General features: G+C 47.4%; 1 protein-coding gene across 5 annotated transcripts in view; it reads right to left on the bottom strand.

The window, feature by feature from the left end:
* Positions 1-19,621, bottom strand: part of TMEM184B (transmembrane protein 184B) — a 32,716-nt gene extending 13,095 nt beyond the window's left edge. Inside the window, exons 1-3 of one of the 5 annotated variants that reach the window (XM_075573677.1) lie at positions 18,099-19,621; positions 6,890-7,111; positions 142-307 (exon numbers count right to left, since the gene is read on the bottom strand). In XM_075573677.1, coding sequence (XP_075429792.1) covers positions 142-307; positions 6,890-7,105 — 382 coding nt within the window. In that variant the 5' untranslated portion in view covers positions 7,106-7,111; positions 18,099-19,621. Of the gene's footprint in view, positions 1-141; positions 308-6,889; positions 7,146-7,278; positions 7,297-18,098 lie in introns of those variants that run through there. The other 4 variants (XM_075573679.1, XM_075573678.1, XM_075573676.1 and 1 more) reach the window with 4 other exon arrangements.
* Positions 19,622-27,179: the final 7,558 nt, after the last annotated feature.

Raw genomic sequence — 27,179 nt, 5'->3', positions numbered from 1 at the left:
GACACAGAAACACACAGAAACACACAGAAACACACAGAAACACACAGAAACACACAGAAACACACAGAAACACACAGAAACACACAGAAACACACAGAAACACACAGAAACACACAGAAACACACAGAAACACACACTTACCCTCGTAGCAGTCCCGCACTGTATCGAAGTACACGTAGTATTGGTCGTTGGTGAAGAAGAGGAGGCTGAGCCACGAGTCGAAGGCGTATATTGGGACGATGAATAGTATCCGCACGATGTGCCTCTGCTCGTTGGGGCAGCTGTAGGAACGCAGATGCATGTATATCTAGGGACAAGCAGAACACAAGGCACGGGATTCACCAAACACACCGGTGCTACAGAGCAGGGAGACTCAACTCGTCCTCGAGCCTCCCCAACAGGTCAGGTTTTCAGAATATCCCTGCTTCAGCACATGTGGTGCAGTTGAAGACTGAGCCAGTGATTGAGTGCTGAAGCAGGGATATCCTGAAAACCTGATCTATTGGGTTATGGGAGGGGGGTGTTGAGGGCCAGAGTTGAGCCCCCGACATAGAAAAAGGACTCAGCATCTATAGCTCACCCATCACAGCCTTTAAACTCAATGGGCTCTATGGACCAAATGACAAGTTCCTGTGCAAAGCCGTTACACTGTCCCAGCCCCGTGTTAAAATATACCTGCGACAGACCGTGTTCATGTATTAATCCTGCTTGCACCACTTTGGGGGACATTTGCGTCCGCATGTGACGAGATGGATGAGTGGGAGGAGTTAGGGGCGGGGTTACATTTGCAGATCGCGGCCGGTCTATGTATTAAGGAATGTGCGGCGTGCTAAGCTTTTCTTGATGGGTCTCCTTAAAGGTGGAGAACGGAACTGTGACGCAGCATTGAAAGTTACAATGCGCGTTTGGGCTGTTCTTGCATTGGGCGGGTATACATTGGAAAGTTACAATGCGCGTTTGGGATGTTCTTGCATTGGGCGGGTATAGATTGGAAAGTTACAATGCGCGTTTGGGATGTTCTTGCATTGGGCGGGTATAGATTGGAAAGTTACAATGCGCGTTTGGGATGTTCTTGCATTGGGCGGGTATACATTGGAAAGTTACAATGCGCGTTTGGGATGTTCTTGCATTGGGCGGGAATACATTGGAAAGTTACAATGCGCGTTTGGGATGTTCTTGCATTGGGCGGGTATACATTGGAAAGTTACAATGCGCGTTTGGGATGTTCTTGCATTGGGCGGGTATACATTGGAAAGTTACAATGCGCGTTTGGGATGTTCTTGCATTGGGGCGGGTATATATTGGAAAGTTACAATGCGCGTTTGGGATGTTCTTGCATTGGGCGGGTATATATTGGAAAGTTACAATGCGCGTTTGGGATGTTCTTGCATTGGGCGGGTATATATTGGAACGTTACAATGCGCGTTTGGGATGTTCTTGCATTGGGCGGGTATATATTGGAAAGTTACAATGCGCGTTTGGGATGTTCTTGCATTGGGCGGGTATACATTGGAAAGTTACAATGCGCGTTTGGGATGTTCTTGCATTGGGGCGGGTATATATTGGAAAGTTACAATGCGCGTTTGGGATGTTCTTGCATTGGGCGGGTATATATTGGAAAGTTACAATGCGCGTTTGGGATGTTCTTGCATTGGGCGGGTATATATTGGAACGTTACAATGCGCGTTTGGGATGTTCTTGCATTGGGCGGGTATATATTGGAAAGTTACAATGCGCGTTTGGGATGTTCTTGCATTGGGCGGGTATACATTGGAAAGTTACAATGCGCGTTTGGGATGTTCTTGCATTGGGGCGGGTATACATTGGAAAGTTACAATGCGCGTTTGGGATGTTCTTGCATTGGGGCGGGTATATATTGGAAAGTTACAATGCGCGTTTGGGATGTTCTTGCATTGGGGCGGGTATACATTGGAAAGTTACAATGCGCGTTTGGGATGTTCTTGCATTGGGCGGGTATAGATTGGAAAGTTACAATGCGCGTTTGGGATGTTCTTGCATTGGGCGGGTATAGATTGGAAAGTTACAATGCGCGTTTGGGATGTTCTTGCATTGGGCGGGTATAGATTGGAAAGTTACAATGCGCGTTTGGGATGTTCTTGCATTGGGCGGGTATACATTGGAAAGTTACAATGCGCGTTTGGGATGTTCTTGCATTGGGCGGGTATATATTGGAAAGTTACAATGCGCGTTTGGGATGTTCTTGCATTGGGCGGGTATACATTGGAAAGTTACAATGCGCGTTTGGGATGTTCTTGCATTGGGCGGGTATATATTGGAAAGTTACAATGCGCGTTTGGGATGTTCTTGCATTGGGCGGGTATATATTGGAAAGTTACAATGCGCGTTTGGGATGTTCTTGCATTGGGCGGGTATACATTGGAAAGTTACAATGCCCGTTTGGGATGTTCTTGCATTGGGCGGGTATACATTGGAAAGTTACAATGCGCGTTTGGGATGTTCTTGCATTGGGCGGGTATACATTGGAAAGTTACAATGCGCGTTTGGGATGTTCTTGCATTGGGCGGGTATATATTGGAAAGTTACAATGCGCGTTTGGGATGTTCTTGCATTGGGCGGGTATAGATTGGAAAGTTACAATGCGCGTTTGGGATGTTCTTGCATTGGGGCGGGTATATATTGGAAAGTTACAATGCGCGTTTGGGATGTTCTTGCATTGGGCGGGTATACATTGGAAAGTTACATTTGAAATGAAAAAAGGGGCAAATCTGGCTGAATAAAACAAACCCATTGGATTTTTGCTTTTAACAGGATTGAAGCAGAGGGTCTCCGGAGCGAAACCATATTCATTTTATCTCCAGGGGCCCTCTGCTTCAGGTTCGGCTTCTTATTGGGCCACGTGACGTGAGCTTTAAACCCCAGATAGCTCAGTCGGAGCCACTTCCGGCACCCCTTACGGAGGTAAGCATCTCTGAAAACAGCAGGTCACTGGAGCTGAAACTAATGGGGTTAAGCTACAGAGATCCCCTGCTTCAAACCGCTGGTTAAAAAAAAAAAGTGCTTGGATTGCCCCATTAAAAGATCTGCTGGTGAGGTACAAACACCCAGATCCGATCTCAGGGGCTCCCCAGTACTAAGGGAACAGGTTGGGAAATGCCCATGAAAAGTTCCTGCATGTTCTCTTTCTGGTGACACAATTTTGTTTTTCCCTCTCTGAATGTACCATTTCGGGGCTGGACTCTGTTACAAAGTTACATAGTTACACAGTAGACGAGATTGAAAAAAGACATGCATCCAAGTTCAATCTATGCTAAATTTAGACAGATACTTTATCCTATATCCGTACCTACAGTATATTGATCCAGAGGAAAGCAAACACAAACCCCAGTGACACATTATCCAATGATATCTCATAAGGGGAAAATAAATTTCTTTCTAACTCCAAGAATTGGCCAATCAAATTATTCCCTAGATCAACTCATTTCTTGATTGCTTGGTATTCAACATGTTCATCAATCAAAATAGCACTAGGACCTCGCAGTAGTTGAATGGTTAACAGCAGCTCGGAAGTTTTACCTGTGCGGTTGCAGGAACAAAAACTAGTTTCTCATTTCCTGGGCGGCTAAGCAGCACCCTTCTCCCCCCCCCCCCCCCCAAGACTGGAAAGTTTTTCTGTCGTGTAAGACCAGCTGTAGACATCAAAAAAATTCTATTGTGACATAGATTGTAAGCTCTGTGGGGCAGGGATTTCCTTTCCAATTGTCTGATTTTGTTTATGGCACTTTTATTGTCACTTTTGCAAAGTGCAGCATACACTGTGGGCAATATATAAATCCAGCATAAGTAGAGGACTTATTTCTATGTGCAAAGTGTTGACACACACACAGTTTACTTTGATCCTAAGAGCGACGGTGTCTGTAAAACAGACCGGTTTCCGTGATAATGCTTCAACATGTCAGGTGAGAATATAGAGAGTTTTAGAAAGAAAAGCAGCCGACCCATCACACAACGTTATATCTTTCATATTATTTCCTGTAGGGGCGGTTTATTTCTTGTTCCCTAACCTTATTCCTCTGCTGGCGGACACATTTTGTACTTGCCATATTTGCCGATTGGTCTCCAGATCTGCGGCAACATAATGGTGTGTGCTTATCAATGAACGAAGATCTAGTTTGTGCATCAAGAGATCAAGTGATCCCAGTGACTGGAGTTCTGATCCGAATCACACAGCTGTTCTATGTCCTCCTTCTCAGACACGACGTGGTCAGAATTAAAGACCTTACAGAACTTCACATTATCAGTACGCAGCGAAGGAGTGGCCAACTCCAGTTCTCAAGGGCTACCAACAGGTCAGGTTTAAGGATATCCCTGCTTTAGCACAGGTGATTGGGCCAACTGTGCTGAAGCAGGAATATCCTGAACACGTGACTTGTTGGTGGCCCTTGAAGACTGGAGTTGTCCGCCCGGCACTAAAGCATCAGCTTGAGCAGCCACATTAGGCCAATATTCTCAGGTATGACATCAAAACACGTTTAAAGCACAGTGAAATATTGCACTAGAACCACTGTAACTAGGACACTGAAAAAGCCGGATATCGCATGTCACCATGCAAGGAAAAAAAGATTAAATATCACTGGTGGACGCAACGGTGTGGTCACTATACCTGGACAGCCAAAACATTCACAACACTGCTACCTCAAACATGAAGAAGCAATGAATTAAAGGGATGTCTCGTGTCCACGGGGCACAGCCTCCCAGCAGAGGTGGTATGGGTGAATATAGTTACAGTTATAGTTAGGAAATTCTAACATGCTTTGGGGAGACTCGAGGCTAAATTCTAAATATCGAAGGCAGCCGAGGATCAAACAAGGTCTTGTGTTTCACAGAAGATAAGAAAGTGGGCAGCCTAGGGGGGCTAAGGGGTCATCTGCCGTCACATTGTGAACATACAATGTGCTTCTCCTCATGTGACAAGACGGAAATAAACCGGTGTAATTATTGCTAGCACGCTACTCGCCAAGAAACTAGTACTAGAGTGCTTGTAGGAACATAGGGAGGCCACCCATGCCAGGCCTGCTGCAGCAGTGGAAGGGTTAAGCCACGCACCCTCTGTAGGCTGTTCTTGAACACCTGTCGCTGGGTACCGGCTTTGTTACTAGGGAGGCAGCAGACTCCCTGTGTAATGTGAGCCTAAGAAGAGCAGGTTGATGTATCGCAGAGCTCAAGGGGGAGCACAGCAAACAAATACACGGAGAGGGGTTGTGACGTACACCGTTTAACCTCTTTACCTCCTGCTGCAAATACATTTCCATTCCACATCACTGACTGTGTACCTGCTCCACCATGTTTAACACTATTATTTCAAATACGTTTAGGGGCTTCTCAATGTTTTCCTAACGCATCAAAAAAATAAATTAAAAAAAAAACAGATGGACAACTACTGAATCACACATAATGCTGGGTCAGTCCCTCCTAGGGGCAAAGTGTACTAATGGCAGTGACATGTTTAAGGGGTCAGTCCCTCCTAGGGGCAAAGTGTACTAATGGCAGTGACATGGTTAAGGGGTCAGTCTCTCCTAGGGGCAACGTGTACTAATGGCAGTGACATGGTTAAGGGGTCAGTCTCTCCTAGGGGCAAAGTGTACTAATGGCAGTGACATGCTTAAGGGATCAGTCCCTCCTAGGAGCAACGTGTACTAATGGCAGTGACATGGTTAAGGGGTCAGTCCCTCCTAGGGGCAAAGTGTACTAATGGCAGTGACAGGGTTAGTGGGCGAGATCTGCATTACCTAAATCTGACGCCTGTAAGTATTTATAAATTATTTGTTTACGGTATTATGTAAACACGGCGTGCGAGACGTGGGAGGGGCGCGATCTCCTCCTGCTCCCTTCTGTCTGACATCACTGTGTTCTACAAGAGTTTGCACAGGCAGAGCCCCCCACCCTAATCTTTATTGGCTCTCTGATAAGGACACGGTGGGATAAGGGGAAAGAAAACACTTAATGACAAAACAACCCCCATTCAGGGACCCCAAGGGAAAATAAATCGTGCTCAACTTTCAAAGGAACAAAAACAGCCAAATCTTTGCATTAAGCATAATTCTATATGTTTTAAGCAGCATTTAATTCAATATTCAATGTGTATTAAAACAAAAAAAAAAAAAATCGCCGCCACTAGAAAAAACACGTCTCAACGTGGGAAAGTTTGAAGAAATCATGTGGCACGAGCTGGGTATGCAAATCGTGAAATGTTCTGATAACGGCCGCTGCATCTGTAGTATTAGATCACACAAACCGCATTTTCCTCCCTCTTTATGCTCTTTTGTAAGGCATTATGCCTCTGGGTTTCTATAGCAACTATTTAGGAAGCCACAGCACTTCATTTGAAATAGGCGGCCATATTGTGTGCCCCAGGAAGCAGGCTCTTCCCCGATCTTTCTCGGCAGAATAGAGAGAGCGGCAGCTTAGATAATTGCATTGCCTTAAAAGTCAACAAAAACGGCTGCATTTATTAAAACAACCACAAAATCTGACAAGAAGAAATGCCCCTTTAAGCATGACAACTGGATTGTTAAACTGTTTGCCAAATATTGTTTTCTAGTCAGCTTTCAGGGATTGCCACTAAGTGAGGTTCCTTTCCAATCTTTTCTCCACTACTATGACCAAGCCAATACAAGTGTGAATGAATGGTTTGCAGTGAAGACACAGTGTCTAAATTAATCGTATGTTACAGGAGGGGCCCTTTGGGGCAAAAAAACCCAACAATGGCTGTGTCTCCATCATTGGTGTTCTGTAACTCATGTATGAGTTTATTTATTCAGGATTCATTGCGCTCTTATTGATCAGAGTTGCAAAAGCTGTGTATACTACAGAACGCGCAATGCTCAGACGGAGGAGGAGAGGTAGATACCTGGTGGCAGGTGATGAGCAGAGCGGTCCAGACAAAGAATCCGGAGATAGCCTGTGCGGTGGTCGTCATGAGAAACATGGGTTGCTCTATGGTGAAGGGCTGCTCCTCTGGGGTCCAGGAGAAGTTGGGGGTAGCCGTGCCAGGGATCGTGGCAGCAGGAGTTCCGGTGGCCATTTCTGTCCACTCCAAAGGGTCACGCAAAACAGACACCGTCATAATGCTCTGTGAAGGATTGAAGGGCGAGATACAAGATTATCAAAAGCAAAAAGTTATACTGCAGTGAGCTTCATTGTAACACTCGTTTGTGCCATTTCAAATACACAAAACTACATGAAGCTCAAATGCTATGGAGGTCACAAGCAAGAGGGGCTAATGTTCTGTGTTTATACCTGAATATGAATAACACTTTGCAAGTCTTAAAAATCAGCACCGCTAAAGGAGGGGGGTTGGTCAGACGTGGCTTTGGACACTCATATCGGTGCAAATCCCCATCTCTCCAGGCAACGGGAACCTAATCCTAACCTTGTATAGATTAGCAGCATTAAACCTGGGGTTTGTAGCCATCCATGCCAAGTTATGAACCACAACAGCAGCTACTGACATCTCTGAGCTATTGTAAAGGAGGATTCCAAGGGGTAAGCCCCCACCCCGTTTGTATTTAGTGCAGAGCTTAACCTCATTTCAGCTCACTGGACTCCTGCTTCCCGATATATTGACCTCCATAGGTGCTGCCGGTACTTCATGGTCCTTACATTTCCTGCGGCACGCCGGCCAACATATCCTCAGCGGCTTCCCATTAGGCTGGGTGCCACGGGAAATGTAAAACCTTGTTTTTCCAGCAGAGAAGGGGGCACCTTCGGATGCAAGTATTATGGTAAGTAGGGGGGCTCTCCGGAGCTTAAGTTAGCAGTGCCCCGCTCCGGAGACCCCCTGCTTCCTAGCTATGAAATAAATACAAATAAATTGTAGGTGGAATCATATTTGTAAATTTATCCAAAACTTACTGGCAAACCACACCACGCAGTATACAGGCACTACAATATACAAGTATATAGGCACTACTTATACACTATATACCATACTCATTAAATTGCCAACAAATTGGCCTAGCAAAGTTACCACAATCTAACAATCTGTCATTTTGGGACAGATAAAAGAATCTAAAGTTAACATGATAAGTGTGAAAACAGATTAGTTATTCAAATATTTAGTGGGGGCTGGTTGTAGGGAAAATATTTTAGAGTGTTGTTCTCAAGTTGCAAACCGGCTGGGGGATGTTATAATGAAGCAAGTTGTTATGAAGCGTAGTTGCAGGTTTGTGCCGCTGGGATGCACATTGTGAGCGCACCTTTATGCAAGGCAAGGTAAATGTGTCTCCGACAGTAATCATTTCTGAAACACATTTCTCAATCTCCAAGTGTCGAAGGTCACAGAAACCATGCATTTCCTGCCCCTAAAACCAAGGGAATGAATGCGGTATAAAAAGGCACATGTAAATGGGAGGTGGTACCCAGATATTCTGGTTGAACGGGGCAATGTTTTGGCCATACGGACAGTCGCACCCATTTTAAACCTTTCTATATGCCAGGCGTGGGCACCTCCAGTTCTCAAGGGCCACCAACAGGTAAGGTTTTAAGGATATTCCTGCTTCAGCACAGGTGGCTCAGTCAAAGATTGAGCCACCTGTGCTGAAGCAGGGATATCCTGAAACCCAGATCTGTTGGTGGCCCTTGAGGACTGGAGTTGCCCGCCCCTGATCAACGTGCAGTGGGCACTATACAAACTGAAATAAAAAAAATAAAATTATAGGAGGTATTCATATTCTTACAATTTTATTTTATATTATTTTTAAAGACAGGAGGCATGAAACAACACGGCCATTTTCCAGCACTGGAAGTATCCTTTTGACTGCAGCTCTTCCTAGAATTGCACAAACCTGCCCTCTTCTGTGAGAAAAACACCAAGTGATAAAAATACGAGGCAGAAGAGGGTGGGTGTGTGCGTGCGCGAGAGAAAACTGGAATAGTAATCTCTTCGGATTAGAAACCCCAAGGATTAGTAATGCATTAAGTAATGAGTCTCCAAGCATGCCTGACTGATACCTCCTGCGTTATATACATTAGAAGTATGACGGTGGCCTCCGGACGCCTGCGGCAGGTGTTTTGGAAGAAGGACTCAGTGCTGTGAAATCACATTAGCGCATCTCCACTGCACACTGCGGGTTTGGGTTACATTCATTTTGTGAGATTAGTGCTGGGACTACAGAAGATGTACAGTACACAGGAATATTTTCTCTAGCAGAAAGCAGTTGAGCTGGGATACATCGGAGGCGGAAGAGAGAAGTAGGCTTAAGGAACTCTAAATATACGAGATGTGCTCCACCGCCACACTATAATCTGTCCACTACGGCAATTTGCCGGTTATAAATCTGGCTAAGGCATGGGCCGGGGCTTTAATTAATACAACATACAGCTCAGCCCAAGATCCAGGTATATTTTATAAATAAATACATAGAAGGGGCTTTAATTAACTAGAAGCCTTTAAAACTAACTTAAAAAAAAAAACAATATACCACAACACAAATATTCAATCAAATAGAAAACTGGAAATACAATCTGTTAATCCCCAATGAACCAGTTTCCAAATCTCAATTTGCACTTAAACAAAAAATCTCTGTCACGGTAGCCCAGGTCTTTTAACACATTTATATTTTTGGGATCATTCAATAGGCAAAAGGCAGTGAAATAAAATGGGGTTTATTTGGATAAAACCTCAGAAATACAACAAAATACAGAAATATACACACTTCCTGGGGTCTGGGGTATGAGATCGAGCCTTTCCTAGGTGCAGGGCGCCCGCTTGCAAGGACCCTGATCGGAACCTTGTTCCGGGCGCCCTGGATCGAGATTCAGCAGAAACTCCTGACCAGGACCTAGTCCCGATAGTCCTAGAACTGTTTCGGCAGGAACTTCTGACCACGACCGCTACGTTCTCATAAGAACTTGGTCCTCGCGTCTGACTTAGTAGCTGCTGGGCAGACTTTCCTAGCTTCAAAACGAAGCCGGTTGCTCTGTTATTTGGAACAGAGCACCTTTGAAAAACCCGCCCTAGCTTCATCGACTCAAAATCATCTGGTTCTCCGAGTGGGGCTTCTCCTTACACATGCTCCGCTGAGCCATGTTCAGCATGGAGGGAGGAGCGACCAATCAGAGCATGGGAATTCCTCCCCGCCAGCCAATAGAAACAGGGGCTTGTCTCTGGGTTGACGTCAGGAGGAGGAGGTGTGCCAAGCCGGCTCGAAAAGCTGGAAATATGATTTATCCAATGGGAGAAGCGCAAACGAGCTGTATCTTCCCCAGCTAACTCACTGCCACCCGCTGGGCAGGCTCCACCAAGTCTGGCAGATACAAAAGGTGTCCCCACAGGGTGCCCTTTGTTCTCCGGACTTGGCAATTCGCCCTTCCTCGCCCACCAAACGGTATTCTCACCTCTGGACATCATCTCTTCTTTGAACTACGGACTCTATACAGACATGCCGGCGTCTGTGCTGATGCTCTGGCTGACTGCATAGAGACTTATAGTAAAATGTCTTAAACATTATAAAGTACACTTTATAAAGTATACACATCGGAGAACCTTATTTTTTATAAGGTAAATGGATTTGGGATATTTGGGCTCGAAATCCAGGAGTCTGGGGGATACTGGGTTGCCCTGGTGTAATTCACCACACGTACTGGCAAATCATGCCTGCTCGCTAGGGCGGGAGGTGGGGTGAAGAAAATAAAGGACTACCGGTAACTTCGGCCCCCCAACTCCTGCAAACAAAATAATTGCATGTCTACCCAAATATCCCCCCTAAAACTGACACAAGAAATCTCCCAGTTCTAGGGCCAAGGGAACATGAAAACAAGAAAAAAAGCAAGGTTTTCTTCATGTATTATCCCTGGCTCCTGGTGCTTATGTAGCTACAAGGGACCCCACGGTTTCAGGGGTAACCAGAGGGCTTAACCTTTATTATGTAGCCTGGTTACCCCCTACCGTCACCATCTCTTTCAAAGCCGAGGCAGACAAATTCAGGGACACATAATTTGTTTAATATTAAATTGACAACATGCTGAACGGATAGCTAGACTGCACTTTTGACATTTACTTTGATTACGGGGTCTTATTTTAAATTATACTAGCTGAGAGACCCGGCGTTGCCCGGGATGTAAATGCGTAATAGGTAGTATTATTTATAAATGGTGGAACAATAGGTGATTATTTGGAGGGGATGGGAGGGGGGGAGAGTGGACAGGAGGGGGGGAGAGTGGACAGGAGGGGGGGAGAGTGGACAGGAGGGGGGGGAGAGTGGACAGGGGGCGGGGAGAGTGGACAGGAGGGGGGGAGAGTGGACAGGAGGGGGGGTGACAGTGGACAGGAGGGGGGGGAGAGTGGACAGGAGGGGGGGGGAGAGTGGACAGGGGGGGGAGAGTGGACAGGGGGGGGAGAGTGGACAGGAGGGGGGGGTGACAGTGGACAGGAGGGGGGTGACAGTGGCCAGGAGGGGGGGAGAGTGGGCAGGAGGGGGGTGACAGTAGACAGGAGGGGGGGTGACAGTGGACAGGAGGGGGGGGGCAGTGGACAGGAGGGGGGGGCAGTGGACAGGAGGGGGGTTGGTTTGGTTTAAATTGACGGGTCCCACCCTCCTCTCCACTCCCCCTGTATCTTTCTCCGCTCCTGACCCCCCCCCCCCCACCCCCCATGTGTAGCTCCGGTCCCCACTCTACAGTGTCTGAGACACAGTGTAACACACACACACACACGCACACAGACACACACACAGTGTCCCACACACACACTGTCACGCTGTGACACACACACACACACACACACACACACTCACTCACACACTCACCTCTCCTTCTGGCCGCCGCCATGTTAGTTAGTCCGCGAGGGAGGAAGGGGTCCTTCCTTCCGCCGCCATCTTAGGTGCCGCGTGGCAGCGGTAGGCTGCCCTGGCCAATGCCTGTCCCCGCGCCGGGGAGGTGAGGTGAGTGGAGGGAGCGGGAGGTGGGTGGAGGGAGCGGGAGGTGGGTGGAGGGAGCGGCAGGCTGCCCTGCCCACTGCCTGTCCCCGCGCCGGGGAGGGAGTTGAGCGGGAGGGAGGTTAGGTGCCGCGTGGCAGCGGTAGGCTGCCCTGGCCAATGCCTGTCCCCGCGCCAGGGAGGTGAGCGGAGGGAGCGGGAGGTGGGTGGAGGGAGCGGGAGGTGAGTGGAGGCAGCGGCAGGCTGCCCTGCCCACTGCCTGTCCCCGCGCCGGGGAGGGAGTTGAGCGGGAGGGAGGTTAGGTGCCGCGTGGCAGCGGGAGGCTGCCCTGGCCAATGCCTGTCCCCGCGCCAGGGAGGTGAGCGGGAGGTGAGTGGAGGGAGCGGGAGGTGGGTGGAGGGAGCGGGAGGTGGGTGGAGGCAGCGGCAGGCTGCCCTGCCCACTGCCTGTCCCCGCGCCGGGGAGGGAGGTGAATGGAGAGGGAGGTGAATGGAGAGGGAGGTGAATGGAGCGGGAGGTGGAGGGAGTTGAGCGGGAGGGCGGTGAGTGGAGCGGGAGGTGGAGGGAGGTGAGTGTGATGGGGGGGGAGAGGACAGAGAGAGAGGTGTGTGTGTGTGTGTGTGTGTGTGTGTGTCCCCTTTGGCCCGTCACTCCACCTCAGGCCAATGAGAGGTGTGCGGGGGCGGGCGACCCAAGGGACCAATGAGATTTCCCCTAGGGACACCGGACATCCAGACAGGCAGGCAAACATACAGTGCTTTCACTAATATAGTATAAGAAGAAGAAGATGAAACCATAAGTATAGTTACAAGTTAAACACTTTGCACGTCTATCAATCACAAACATTGGCTATGTGGTACATGTTGGAAATAATGTGCAAAACATCTGAATATAAATTCTGTACTGATCAGGAAAATGAAGTCCAGAAATGGACATTAATAACCAAAACGGCTACAAAGCAGAAATGAAATGCCTTCATATTTCATATGCAAAAGAGAAGCAGGGCAGTGAACATACCCATCTAACGGGTTTCTAACGGGTTTTAACCAACCAATACAATGGGTGGAAAGACATGACACTGCTCAGGTTGCTAAGGGAAGGATCGGGAGGTGTGAGCTCAGTCCATACTGCGACATCTGCCTCGGGGGACAGGTTTTATTCCTCACTGCGGAGATTGTGCAGGGGTGGGGGGTGTGGGGAGGGGGGCAGGTTTTATTCCTCACTGCGGAGATTGTGCAGGGGTGGGGGTGTGGGGAGGGGGACAACTTCATCTCAAGGCAGTTCCAGCTACACGCTCACACCACAGATCTACAAATGTGTGTGATGGGCAGAGGGGTGGAGCAGCCTTGTGTTTGAGATAGGAGACTCCAGTTACTCCAAGTTGGGTTACCTGCCCATGTACAGAATCCAGTCTCACGTACCAAAAGTCAAATTGTAAGCTCTTCGGGGCAGGGACATTTTGTAATGTTACTTTAATGTCTCAAGCTCTTATTCCCATTATGTGTTATATTATTAGGTCACGTGTATTACTGCTGTGAAACACTATGTACATAGATGGCGCTATATAAATAAAAATATACATAGGGCGATTAGAGCAGGATTCACTAAATTCTGATGCGGCGGATCAATATCGGTGGCATAAAAGCAAGGACTCATTGACCTGTACAAACCATAAACAAGCCAAAAACATATGCACCCTTCAGCTTAACCTTTTCGCAGTCAGAGCAGTCCTGCTGGCTTCTCCAGCACTGTAGGGATTAACAATGTTTACAATCCCATAAATGTGGTGGGATTTGCCGAGAAGTGGTTTGAACACGACCAGTTTTGGGGAGAGGAGATTACTTATGTACAGTAGCATTTAGCAGAGGGGAAAAATAAATAATCAATGCTTTTAGAATGCTCGTTCATTCTCCGGCGATTAACACGATGGGAATCTCAGGGGAAACATTCTATTTTCTATTAATTAATCCTTCAGAGATGTATTTGAGGCTTTTAATGTGCTGAAGAACAAGATTGTGTGATGTGTAAAATTAAAGCCTTGTCTACCAGAGAGCAGCTAGGGCGATTAACCACAGGGCAACAGTTTGACCCCATTTACGACCATGTCGTAAACCCTGTGAGCATTGCAAAACACAGCAAGGCGTCTTGTTGGATGGTAACTCTACTACTGCAGTGGCTCAACAATTCAAATCACAACGCCAACACGGATAGGTTTTGTAAAACAGGGGACTATACAAGGAAGAGCCGCAAGTGTGTGATGGTTGAGTAGTTTGTCACTATCTCTTCTTATACTATATTAGTGAAAGCACTGTATGTTTGCCTGCCTGTCTGGATGTCCGGTGTCCCTAGGGGAAATCTCATTGGTCCCTTGGGTCGCCCGCCCCCGCACACCTCTCATTGGCCTGAGGTGGAGTGACGGGCCAAAGGGGACACACACACACACACACACCTCTCTCTCTGTCCTCTCCCCCCCCATCACACTCACCTCCCTCCACCTCCCGCTCCACTCACCGCCCTCCCGCTCAACTCCCTCCACCTCCCGCTCCATTCACCTCCCTCTCCATTCACCTCCCTCTCCATTCACCTCCCTCTCCATTCACCTCCCTCCCCGGCGCGGGGACAGGCAGTGGGCAGGGCAGCCTGCCGCTGCCTCCACCCACCTCCCGCTCCCTCCACCCACCTCCCGCTCCCTCCACTCACCTCCACTCACCTCCCGCTCACCTCCCTGGCGCGGGGACAGGCATTGGCCAGGGCAGCCTCCCGCTGCCACGCGGCACCTAACCTCCCTCCCGCTCAACTCCCTCCCCGGCGCGGGGACAGGCAGTGGGCAGGGCAGCCTGCCGCTGCCTCCACTCACCTCCCGCTCCCTCCACCCACCTCCCGCTCCCTCCGCTCACCTCCCTGGCGCGGGGACAGGCATTGGCCAGGGCAGCCTACCATTGCCACGCGGCACCTAACCTCCCTCCCGCTCAACTCCCTCCCCGGCGCGGGGACAGGCAGTGGGCAGGGCAGCCTGCCGCTCCCTCCACCCACCTCCCGCTCCCTCCACCCACCTCCCGCTCCCTCCACTCACCTCCCCTCACCTCCCCGGCGCGGGGACAGGCATTGGCCAGGGCAGCCTACCGCTGCCACGCGGCACCTAAGATGGCGGCGGAAGGAAGGACCCCTTCCTCCCTCGCGGACTAACTAACATGGCGGCGGCCAGAAGGAGAGGTGAGTGTGTGAGTGAGTGTGTGTATGTGTGTGTGTGTGTGTGTGTGTGTGTCACAGCGTGACAGTGTGTGTGTGGGACACTGTGTGTGTGTCTGTGTGCGTGTGTGTGTGTGTTACACTGTGTCTCAGACACTGTAGAGTGGGGACCGGAGCTACACATGGGGGGTGGGGGGGGGGGGGGGGTCAGGAGCGGAGAAAGATACAGGGGGAGTGGAGAGGAGGGTGGGACCCGTCAATTTAAACCAAACCAACCCCCCTCCTGTCCACTGCCCCCCCTCCTGTCCACTGCCCCCCCCCCTCCTGTCCACTGTCACCCCCCCTCCTGTCTACTGTCACCCCCCTCCTGCCCACTCTCCCCCCCTCCTGGCCACTGTCACCCCCCTCCTGTCCACTGTCACCCCCCCCTCCTGTCCACTCTCCCCCCTCCTGTCCACTCTCCCCCCCCTCCTGTCCACTGTCACCCCCCCTCCTGTCCACTCTCCCCCCCTCCTGTCCACTCTCCCCCCCTCCCATCCCCTCCAAATAATCACCTATTGTTCCACCATTTATAAATAATACTACCTATTACGCATTTACATCCCGGGCAACGCCGGGTCTCTCAGCTAGTTGTAACTATTTCTAAGAGCACATGAATCCTCTCAGATCACGCACACGCATGTACAGAACAAAAGCACAGCAGGTGCTCCCGGGGTGGAAGATTTTAACCCATCCACCGCTGTAATTTCCAGCAATGTAAAACTCATGCTTGTATGTAGGGTATTTTTCCATTTAAAAAGGAGCCGTTCATGCCATAGTAGGTGATTCTTACTACATTTGTATTGATTTAACTCTTAATGCCATTAATGAGCTGCAATATACTATATCGCAGGCTTTAGCCCACCTCCCAAGCAGTGCAAGATCTTTGCAACACTTTCCTGTTTGTGATAATTTGTTGCGAATGTTCCGGCAGTTTGAGTGGCAAACGGTAACAATAGTCAATGTTTCCTTAGTAATAAGAATACATTGTAGCTGCTGAGTTACACTGACTGAAGGATAGATTGAAACTGAAAGGTGGCCATTTAGTGAATCCTGGGAAGCAGGATCTTTGCTGATCGATTGGCAGGTTAGGTAACCAGTTTTCAATAAAGGTAATCAAAGGCTGCATCGCTCTCTCTATAAAAGGCTTGGGTATGTTTACGTACAAAGGTTCAGCTGTTACAGGGTTTCTAAGCAACAACAGCAAGGAGAGGAGACAGAGAGACAGCAAGGAGTGGAGACAGAGAGACAGCAAGGAGAGGAGACAGAGAGACAGCAAGGAGAGGAGACAGAGATGGATGGACATATGGATTAGGAGGGAATGGAGTGCAGTGTGCACATGGGGCAGGAGGGAGTGTGCAAAGATGAGAGGAGAGACAGCAAGGTGTGGAAGAGAGAGGAGTAGGAGATGGAGGGAGTATTCTGTGCCCAGAGAGGAGCAGACACAGTAAGGCAGTGTGTGCAAAGAGGAGCAGAGCATGATGGAGGAGAGTGTAAGGTGGGGGAAGATGGGACATGAGACGAGATAGCAAGGCATTAGAGGGAGGGGTGAAAGAGTAATGTTTAATCAATAACCTTTAAGATCTGTGTACGTTACGCCGGGTACAGATATTAAAAAAAAAAGGAATTTTTATTTTTTAAAGCGCTGCTTGGACTCTCTCGGAGTTTGTCTCCCATCAAATACAGGCATTCAGAGGGATCCCCCCCCCCCAGACTTTATGTCACAAACAACACAGAGGGGAAAGGGACAACTCACACTTTCCCTGCTGGTAAAAAGCAGAGGGTGACTCTGGGGGCACTCCAACCCTTCTTCCGGATTGGCTTCTCAGCGTGCGTGTGCACACGTGCATGTTCTCTCTAGTCCGCGGCTCACTCGCGTCTGGGATCCCTCTGCCAGATTCACACATTAGTTGCAGCCGCCAGTTGGAATCAACTTGGTCACAATTGCGGTTTGGGAAACCACGGGTGTTTAGGCAGCACGCGATTATATCACTATCTTATATATCTTTCACGTAGTCCAGTGTAAAGAAAGAAATAGCACATTGCAGGGGCTTTGCCTTTTTATTTTTTTTGCTCAATACCCTTCTATTCATATTCTGCAAATGTGCCGTTTCTTTATTTACACTGGATTACGGTTTTGGGTAATGTATTCCCACGAACCGAGCACTTTACCATACAATCTACAGGAACGTGCGAGACTGATACACACACAAATATTTCTTTATTTTTTTTAAACAAACAATAATGCTCAAGTTCTCTGGTATGAAATGCGTTAGAGAGCAGCGGTCACTTTAACAATGTGAGAAATGGCAAAGAAGGTTCCCAGCCAGGGGAGAATTCTCGCTTTCCCCTTACCCCATTTGATAGAAATATTACTACATTCGGCTTTATTCTCCACTCAATGTGTCAAATAATACATGTTTCTCCAGTATCCGTTCCCGTAAACGTGCAGAAAAGTAACTCGGGAGCAAATTTATTAGGACATTTTAGCACAACGTTTGCAAGCTTTTTTCACATGAGCTTTGGAATAATTTTTTTTTTTAAATGTTATCAATGACTGAAAACAAACAAACTGGGAATACTTGTAGCTTTACACATGAAGCTGTGAGTTACTGTAGACTTGCAGAGAAATAGTCCATTAACAAATTGTTTAGTTACAAGATCTCTCGATAGATCTATACACACACACACACACACACACACACACACACACACACCTTCGACAAACTCTCCTTCAACACCTATTTATTCCTACATACGCTGGTACAACCAGCATTCCATTTTACCAAGCCTACATACTGCATGTCCATACAGATCCACTTCACTTGCAAACCTCACTACTGCGATCACTTTGGCATATTCCGTTCATATACTGCAGCACGTGGCACTCGTGTCCGATTTCTCCTCATCTACGTCACGCCCTTATGCTTTGCAGACACATTTATTGTAACTCACATTTTCCAGGTCACTCTATGGCTTCTTTCCCTGCACCAACTCGTCCTTCACTCCTGAGCGTGTCTAGTTTTCCTGTTCACCTCATTCCTTGCGGTTTCCCCCAGTTTGCAGAACTACCTTCTCCGTTAGAGCACCCACCAGGCAGTTCTTCCACTTTTTCACCGTTTCATGGACACTGCCCCTCTGAACACGCCTTTTATTTTGACGCTTCCCGTGGGGAGACTTTTCCTCCCACACACATTGTCATCATTGATGACGGACATGGTTTTGCCTGTTGTGTTCTAATCACATCCGAAAACCAAATATATACTGCGCAGACTGCATGATTTTGCAGTGGATATATGCAAATATGAAAATTACCATGGGTAAAAGCCATAGAGTAAATAAAATGCAAAAGCAGCACAAATATTTTGTAGTCATATAAGAGGATGTCAGTCTAAGAAGTTGATTTAGGCGTGGATAACCCAAGCCAATATAAGCGCCACAGACGCAGCCCTAGAACACCATGCCACACGCCATTTTATCTTAACCCAAGACAAAATAGTATTTTTACATGTAAAAACAATATATAAAAAAGGGTATATATACTGTAATATGAAGTTTTAAATCCAAGAGAAATAACATTAATGTCAATATGTACCTTAAACAGGCTGAAGAAGCCATAGTTGTATCATCAATGATGATGCTCACTACTCTACTGCATTAGTTTAAAAAACAAACATAATTAAGTTGATGAATTTAAACTTCTGCGCGTCTTCACTTAAAATATTCTGAGGCAGAGGAACCTTCAAAACAATGCACAAAGGTCTTTTGGAAGCTGAAGGGGTTAAATGAGCATCCAGCTTGTCACCTTTTCCTTGTGCTCTCTATTTTTGTCACTGCTGTTGAAGATCGGCCATCGTGTGTCTGCGCTTCCTTGCTGCTCACCCTCCCAAATGAAGCACCTTTCCCCGCGCTGAATGAGGGGATTAAGCGGAAAAGTCTGGCCTGTGTCAGGCTGATCTGGGTTTGCCGGCCGAAAGGAATGTGGGTCAGAGAGACCAAACACAGACACAGATTAGAGCAGAAACACGCTGGCACCCTGCTGCATGTGGAAGGCTCCACCTGCACAAACCATTTCTACGTGTGCAAGATAACTTCAAAGTCATGGAAAAGGAGTCGGACATATTACGTGTTGGTCGTGCTGAAATCTATTTTTCTTCAAATGAAATGTGGGAATTTGCCTAAACAAGCGAGGCCGGGTCTTTTCCTAGCATACCTGTTGCATTATTCCTGCCTGACTTAAAATAAAAACATTCAAAAACAGGTGTCTTTCATCTTTTTTGCCGCAGCAACGATAGTCACAGCTCGTGTCTGCCCAAATGTTTCACAGAAGCTGTTTCCAGGTCCTGCTTGAGTTATTTTTCTGCCAGTAACAGGCCTCCTGGGGAATTTCATGGAGTTTCACACAGATGCTGCCCAGCTCACCAGAAACCACCGGCTGCTCTGCGAAGGAGATGGAGGGAAAGGACATCGCAAGAGAACCAGAGAGGGGCTAAAAAGGCATTTCTGTGAAGGGAAAGGTCCTCATTTGTTATGGACTCAAATACTGAATTGATGTACTTTTACCCCAGTTAAAGCTGCAGTTCAAGCTGCCGTTTAAAAAAAAAAAAAAAAAATTATATATATATATTTTTCCCCCCCATTCAATATGTGCATCAATACAATCTGTACGCTGACAAGTGATTAGCTCAGCTGCAGATCGATCGGTTCTCCTGTAATCGATCGCTTGCTCAGGGCTATTTAATTCAGTTCTTGCACAACATTTTTAGTTCCTGGAATATGATTGACTTGGCAGTTACAAGATACAATTGGTTCACTGCTAGAGAGGGCGGGTTCAAGAGCCAGAGCCTATCAGAAGGGGAAGGGGGCTGTCACGTTGGCAATGCTTCCTACATTAGAAACATTAAATTTGTCTTTAAAACATTTTTTTTTTTAAATGCCACAAGTATTTTCTCAGAGTACAGAACTGATTAAAAAAAAAAAACAAACAAACAAAACACATGTAGTATATTGCTTTAACTGCTGCTTTAAAAATAGTATTTAAATTTATTTATAAAATATTTTACCAGGAAGTAATACATTGAGAGTTATCTCTCGTTTTCAAGTATGTCCCTGTTTAATTTCCACTACAACCTCATGGAAATCCTCCAACAGAAACGTTTCATTTAAACCGACGTGCAATAATATTTGCAGTTCTCATCGAAGACTTCTCCAAACCATGTTCTAAACGCCACTTTCACAATGCACCCATAAGTATCACACACACACACACACGATTAGATATTGCCAATAATGTATCATATCGCATATGAAGTGAGTCCGCTTAGATTTTACGACAACTCCAATGTTGCTCACCCAAATGTGCTAATCCTGTACATAAAGCTTTACACCTTGATAAGTGGATCTGCTGCCTTTACGGAAGCATCAGCGATCATAAGACATCTTTTACTTCACCTCAGACAGCTCCAAGCTGCTCCCCAACTATTTAAGAAAAGCAGCAGCCTAGTAGAAAGCTTCTGTGTATTAGCAAGAACAGTAATACATTGAGGGACAAAACTAGCTCGTCTCTAAGCTGTAGGCTGCTTAATCAGCCATGTTTTATTCTCAACAAGGAAACACCTAACGACAGAGGCCTCCTGCACTCCAGACACGTGGTTATGGGAAGTAAACCTGCACCCGCTGAAAACTGGACTCAAATCACTAATGCATGGAGGTCATTTGGGGAACACAAGACAACCGCATTGTTACATTGCTCTGGGCTGCACGATTTCCAGCCTCTCTGTTGCAGTACAGAAGGATGCACCCATTAAAGTGGGAATAACGTCTCCATCCAGAAAACAGAGACCCCTCAAACGTTAATGGGGAGTGGGGTCTCCAAAATTGACAACTATTATATTGAACTAATTAATACCCAACGTTCTCTAAAATGACAAACCCTGAAGATACCATACTTCAGGGGAGGGATCTTCTGTTGGTGATCACTTGGAGAATCACACAATTAACATGAATGTACAGCAACCTTCAGCAGTCTTTGCTTACATCAAAGCTGAATGCCATTTTCTCAATGAAGAATGGTGCAAGATGTTTGCAATGTATGGAGATAATGCATCTTATCATGACAGGGGTTATCATCTTCCCACACATTCCTTGTTATCGGCTCAGTATATCCTACCTCCAGCTATTCAGCTAAACAAGTTGTGCTGATGCTCAACTGTAAACTCTGGCTGCGTATTGATTGACAGAACGTGTAGAGGATATGAGCAACAGCAATTAAAATGTGTTTATGAATCATCCCTCTGAAAAACGCTACTGGAATTGGGAGAAGCTCATGTGATCACTATGAAAATCGCTTTAGCCAAGTGATCCGACTCGGCTTACAAAAAAACATCTCCGTGTAATTGCCTTCCTTGTAACATGCTTAAAGCAAACATTTGGTTTATTTGGCAATTTAGAAAATATATATTTTAATTAGGACCTGTACCAACCAGTTGCTTTCTCTGTCTTTAGCTCTCCTGTCAGAGGAGTAGTAAGGTGAAGGGAGCACGGTCAGGTACTTTGTATAGATAAGAATATGCTCAACACACTGACATCACACAAAAGGGACGGCAACAGGACACCAAACCCACCCAACTCTCAGCTTATCATGTTGACAAACCAATTTTAAAAATGATTTAGAATCAAAGTAAGTATAGATATAGGATAAAGTATCTGTTGTCTAAATTTAGCATAGGTTGAACGCATGTCTTCTTTCAACCTCATCTACTATGTAACTATATAGGCTAAATAATGAATTCCCAAGATTGGTCGATGTTGGTCCCAGAAGGGACAGCACATGGATAACCATCTTCTATACACTGTTCCCTGGTGCACAGCTGGCCAAAACTGCTCAGATCAAACTCTAGAGAACCGCCATCAACACAGAAAGCCGGGATGAGAGAGGCGCACACACGTAGAGCCTTAACTAAACAAGGAATCTGTTTCCAGCTCCGACACAGCTGATCGCTTTGTGCTTACACAAACACAGAGGTGTAACTTATCCAGACTTGTTCCATGTTACCTCCAAGGAAGCCAGACAATATAAACCAATCGACGCAATGTGGAGAATCCCCTGGAAGGGGCAGAAAACACGGGCTTCCCGTTTATTGTGACCACTGCTTCAGTTTGTACCTGTTTTTTTTTTTTTTACCATAAATCTAAAATTCTGGATCTCAATAACATGTATTAGGGTTGGGAAAATGTCCCGCAATATTACCAGACGTACAGTGATATTTACCACAATAAATATCTTTTCAATAAGAAATGTTAAGTCATTCTAAAAAATAAACTATAAAATGTTAAACAAGTTTAGATATCTGATCAAACATTTTATACAAAATTTACATCTGTTTGTAACGAAATCCACCCTTGATCATTTCTCCTGAACATCGGAGAAGGGGGCAGGGGAGGGATTAAGAGGAAAGGGAAAAGCATAGTGCAAACACGTTCTTGTGAAGAGCGGTGCCACATGCACAAAGGGCAGAGATCCGGATTACATTGGTAACTCTTCCTACTTTGCAGATGGGGCACAATTGGTCTTTAAAATGTCAAGACCCCCATGGTTGACTGACGGCAACTCACAACAGCAGCAAGTTTCAACTTTTTTATTTTTTATTATTATTTTGATCATTCCATCATATTGGCATATTGGCCATCTCTACCTAGTATCACTATGGAGACAGAAGCGTGACTATCGAGAATGGAGCAATCTTACGGTGACACAGAGGTAAGGTTACCAACATCTTCAAAAGACAAGACTGGGACCCATCCACATATCAGGACGGATATGTTACCTATAAAACACAGCTGTAACCAGCCTGATGAACGTTAGCTCAATATCTCAAAACCATAGCTCTTTTCTTGTGGTGACACAAGGGCACGGCTCGGCAAAGTTCTCCACCCCCCCCCCATAGAGCGACAAAGTTCTCCACCCCCCCCATAGAGCGACAAAGTTCTCCACCCCCCCCATAGAGCGACAAAGTTCTCCATCCCCCCCATAGAGCGACAAAGTTCTCCACCCCCCCCATAGAGCGACAAAGTTCTCCACCCCCCCCCCATAGAGCGACAAAGTTCTCCACCCCCCCCCCATAGAGCGACAAAGTTCTCCACCCCCCCCCCATAGAGCGACAAAGTTCTCCACCCCCCCCCATAGAGCGACAAAGTTCTCCACCCCCCCCCCATAGAGCGACAAAGTTCTCCACCCCCCCCATAGAGCGACAAAGTTCTCCACCCCCCCCCATAGAGCGACAAAGTTCTCCACCCCCCCCCATAGAGCGACAAAGTTCTCCACCCCCCCCATAGAGCGACAAAGTTCTCCACCCCCCCCCCATAGAGCGACAAAGTTCTCCACCCCCCCCATAGAGCGACAAAGTTCTCCACCCCCCCCATAGAGCGACAAAGTTCTCCACCCCCCCCCCCCATAGAGCGACAAAGTTCTCCACCCCCCCCCCCATAGAGCGACAAAGTTCTCCACCCCCCCCCCCCATAGAGCGACAAAGTTCTCCACCCCCCCCCCCCCCCCATAGATCGACAAAGTTCTCCACACCCCCCCCATAGATAGCTAGGCATCCCAAGATTTATAACAAATAGGGTTCACTCTGTACAAATGAGTAATACCTTAAATGTTAATGAGGATACTTCACAACTGTGGCAAGTCTAAATCTTAACAAGCAGACATTTATTTATAAGAAGTTTTACCAGGAAGTAACACCTTGAGAGTTACCTCTCGTTTTCACTATGTCCTGGGCAGTAAATATCATGTTAAAGTTAGAGGCGAGAGGGGATTTGGCTCCCGACAGAGGTTTGATACAGCATATGGGACTGAGCAGTTATACCCGACTATGGCAACCAGTGTATAAAGAGAAGTTTTATCTACATGTAGACTTCTCATCCCACACGCAAGCGTAACTTTTTAGACGCCCTATTAATATTTAGCCTGTCTTCATCAGGCCGACCCTGGGAAAATTCCCACCATGATGGTGACCTTTTGCTTCCATTACCACCAAGCACTGGACCTGCAAGAGACCCCAAACACCAATTCAGAGGGTTTATGCTAAAAAATAAATATGACATCAGTAAATGTATGGCAGCGCCCGCCTGAGGGGAATAACGCAGAGATCTTGTTATTGTGCCTTACCTCTGTGGAGAGGGTCCGTGAGATGAGACTGTGGCAAGGAGCCCCTTCTGTGGGGCCTCAGGAGCCCATCACGGATTCCCCAGCCCACCCAATGTGCGCTCTCTGATCCTAGAAAGAAAGGGAAAAAGAGAGCCAATCAGAGGCTGGACATTTTAGGGATCCCTAGGGGCGCTGGAGGCGGGAAAACCTGAAGCCAGGTGCACAGGGGTTCCCCGCGCGACCCGAGCAGCCAATCAGAGGAAGCGCTTTACAACCACACCACACCCAAGGATGAACCAATGAGATGTCATGGCGCGTCAGAGCGGCAAAGACTAGCCAATCAGAGGCAGGGTATCCAGGACTCCGCGGCTCTTTCAGGACACCCCATCCAGATAAGGACTGGGACAGGCCGCGCGCTAGAGGGAACAAATCACCTCACCAGATCCTGACACTGCGCGGCGGAGGCAGCCGGGCGCGAGCTTACCCCGTGCCGATGAGGAGGTCGGGCCCCAGGGGGTCAATGAGGGACCCTTTCACCTGCTCTGCGGTGAAGTCGCGAGCTCGTGCTGAGGAGGAGGAGGAGGTGGGTGGGCGGCGAGCCGCTTACGGGATGTCTGGCTCCTGTGAGGTAGAAACTGAGGGAGCCTGTGGATCCGCTATCCCGCGCATGCGCGGACTGCCAGCCCTCTCGTATGTGCGGGGATGTTTGGATGGCGACGTGAAGGCGAAGCGCAAAAAATGTGTACGTCATCGCGTCAATGCAAACCCCGCCCATCAGTGCGAGTAGGTGTGGCTGAGGTGACGTCAGAGTTGTTTCCTTAGTTTCCTTAAAGGGAAGGTGTGTGTGGTGTGTGCGCGTGCCCATGCGCGTGTCCGTGTCCATACATTTTAAGATATTCCAGGCAAAAGGTGACACATTGTGTGCTCATTTGCATGTAATTTCCCAGAATCCCTTGCTGCAGTGGGAGCACTGTATGCGAGGTGATAATGGTTGAAAGGCAGGTTTGCAGACCTGTCTAAGACATGTGAATGTGCTCACAAGTGATATTCTTTATTGGTGTACACACACACACACACACACACACACACACACACACACACACACACACACACACACACACACACACACACACACACACACACACACACACACACACACACACACACACACACACACACACACACACACACACACACACACACACACACACACACACCTCTCTGTATGCTCATCTGCATGTCTTAGGCAGGTCTGCAACCCCGCCTTTCCCCATCATCACCCAGCATACAGCACTTCCACTGCAGCAAGGGATTCTGGGAAATGACATGCAAATGAGCACACAGTGTCACTTTGTGCCTCAAAAACCATTTTTAACATGGTTCCCTATAGGCTTAAGCTTGCTGCATGGTCACAGCTTTGAGCACAGCCAGGGTTAAGGTTCATACCCAGAAAACCACCCACAGACAGCTTTTTTTTTTTTTTTTGTAGCCCGGGTGGTGAAAAAGTGATTTCACCTCAAAAACCGTGCTCGTGGTCAAGTGAGACCAGGTGCGCTCCTCATGTGACAGTCTTCTCCGGAGAGTAGGCTAGTCCGGTTCCATGACGTCTTCCTCCGAAGAGTCCGACGTCCTTCTCGTTCCCTCCTAGTGCAACAGGCGCCACAGGAGGGTCCAAGTCTTTAGGGTTTTCAGCTTACGCCTACTAACCCACCGTAGTCTTTTCCCGAAGGAGGGGTGACCACCGACCAGCACTTAGTCTTCTCGCTCTCCGAAGAAAGAAGGGTGACTATAACCCGACACCAACAAACAAAAAAGTTCATAGTGCAAGTGCTCCTGTGCACTGTGTGATGCAGTGCAGGAAGTGCTCTGACAGACGGCACAAAAAAGTGTGCACGAGTGCACGCCCGGCCCTTTGCAAGTTCGACCTTGATTGGTCTCATCAGTGTGGGGTTGATTTTAACTGGATATGCATGAGAGGCTATGGGATAGGCTATACCATAATACTGAGTTAAGTTATGGTGAGTAAAAAAGTGACAAAAACCCTCCACAGGAAAGAAAATATGCAAATACAACTGTATGCTCATCTGCATGTCTTAGGCAGGTCTGCAACCCCGCCTTTCCCCATCATCACCCAGCATACAGCACTTCCACTGCAGCAAGGGATTCTGGGAAATGACATGCAAAAGAGCACACAGTGTCACCTTTTGCCTCAAAAACCATTTTTAACATGGTTCCCTATAGGCTTAAGCTTGCTGCATGGTCACAGCTTTGAGCACAGCCAGGGTTAAGGTGCATACCCAGAAAACCACCCACAGACAGCTGTTTCGACCTTGATGGGTCTCATCAGTGTGGGGTTGATTTTAACTGGATATGCATGAGAGGCTATGGGATAGGCTATACCATAATATTATTATTATCACTGACCTGAGGAAGAGAGAGAACTCTCGGAAACTTGTCCTACAATATCTACAGTTAGTCTCAATAACACGGGTATCACCTAATACTGAAGTACTCATTTAGGCTGCGCTCATAGTGCCGACGGCAGCAATGCAACGTCGCATCAAAACAAATGCATTGCAGCCGTTTAAGTGTGTTCTTATATTAAGCGTGGTGCGATGGCTTGGTCGCGATTGCTGGACGTCATCTCAGTTTGATTTAGCAGGGACCGAAGCCAGATGTCATCGTTGCCGGCACTATAAACGTAGCCGTACTCTGATTATATATATATATATATATACACAAAGAGTAGCGCTAAAAAGTGTGAATTGTGATGGGTGACTGGGAAACTGTACTAAAAACATATAACAAAACCCCAGCAAGCTCTTTTTAACCTATGAGCCCCACAATATATATCATAATATATAAAAGTCGGGATGGGGAGGGAGGGA

Source organism: Ascaphus truei, chromosome 17, assembly GCF_040206685.1.
Source record: "Ascaphus truei isolate aAscTru1 chromosome 17, aAscTru1.hap1, whole genome shotgun sequence".
Lineage (NCBI taxonomy): Eukaryota > Metazoa > Chordata > Amphibia > Anura > Ascaphidae > Ascaphus > Ascaphus truei.
This window is presented reverse-complemented; position numbering and strand designations above follow the sequence as displayed.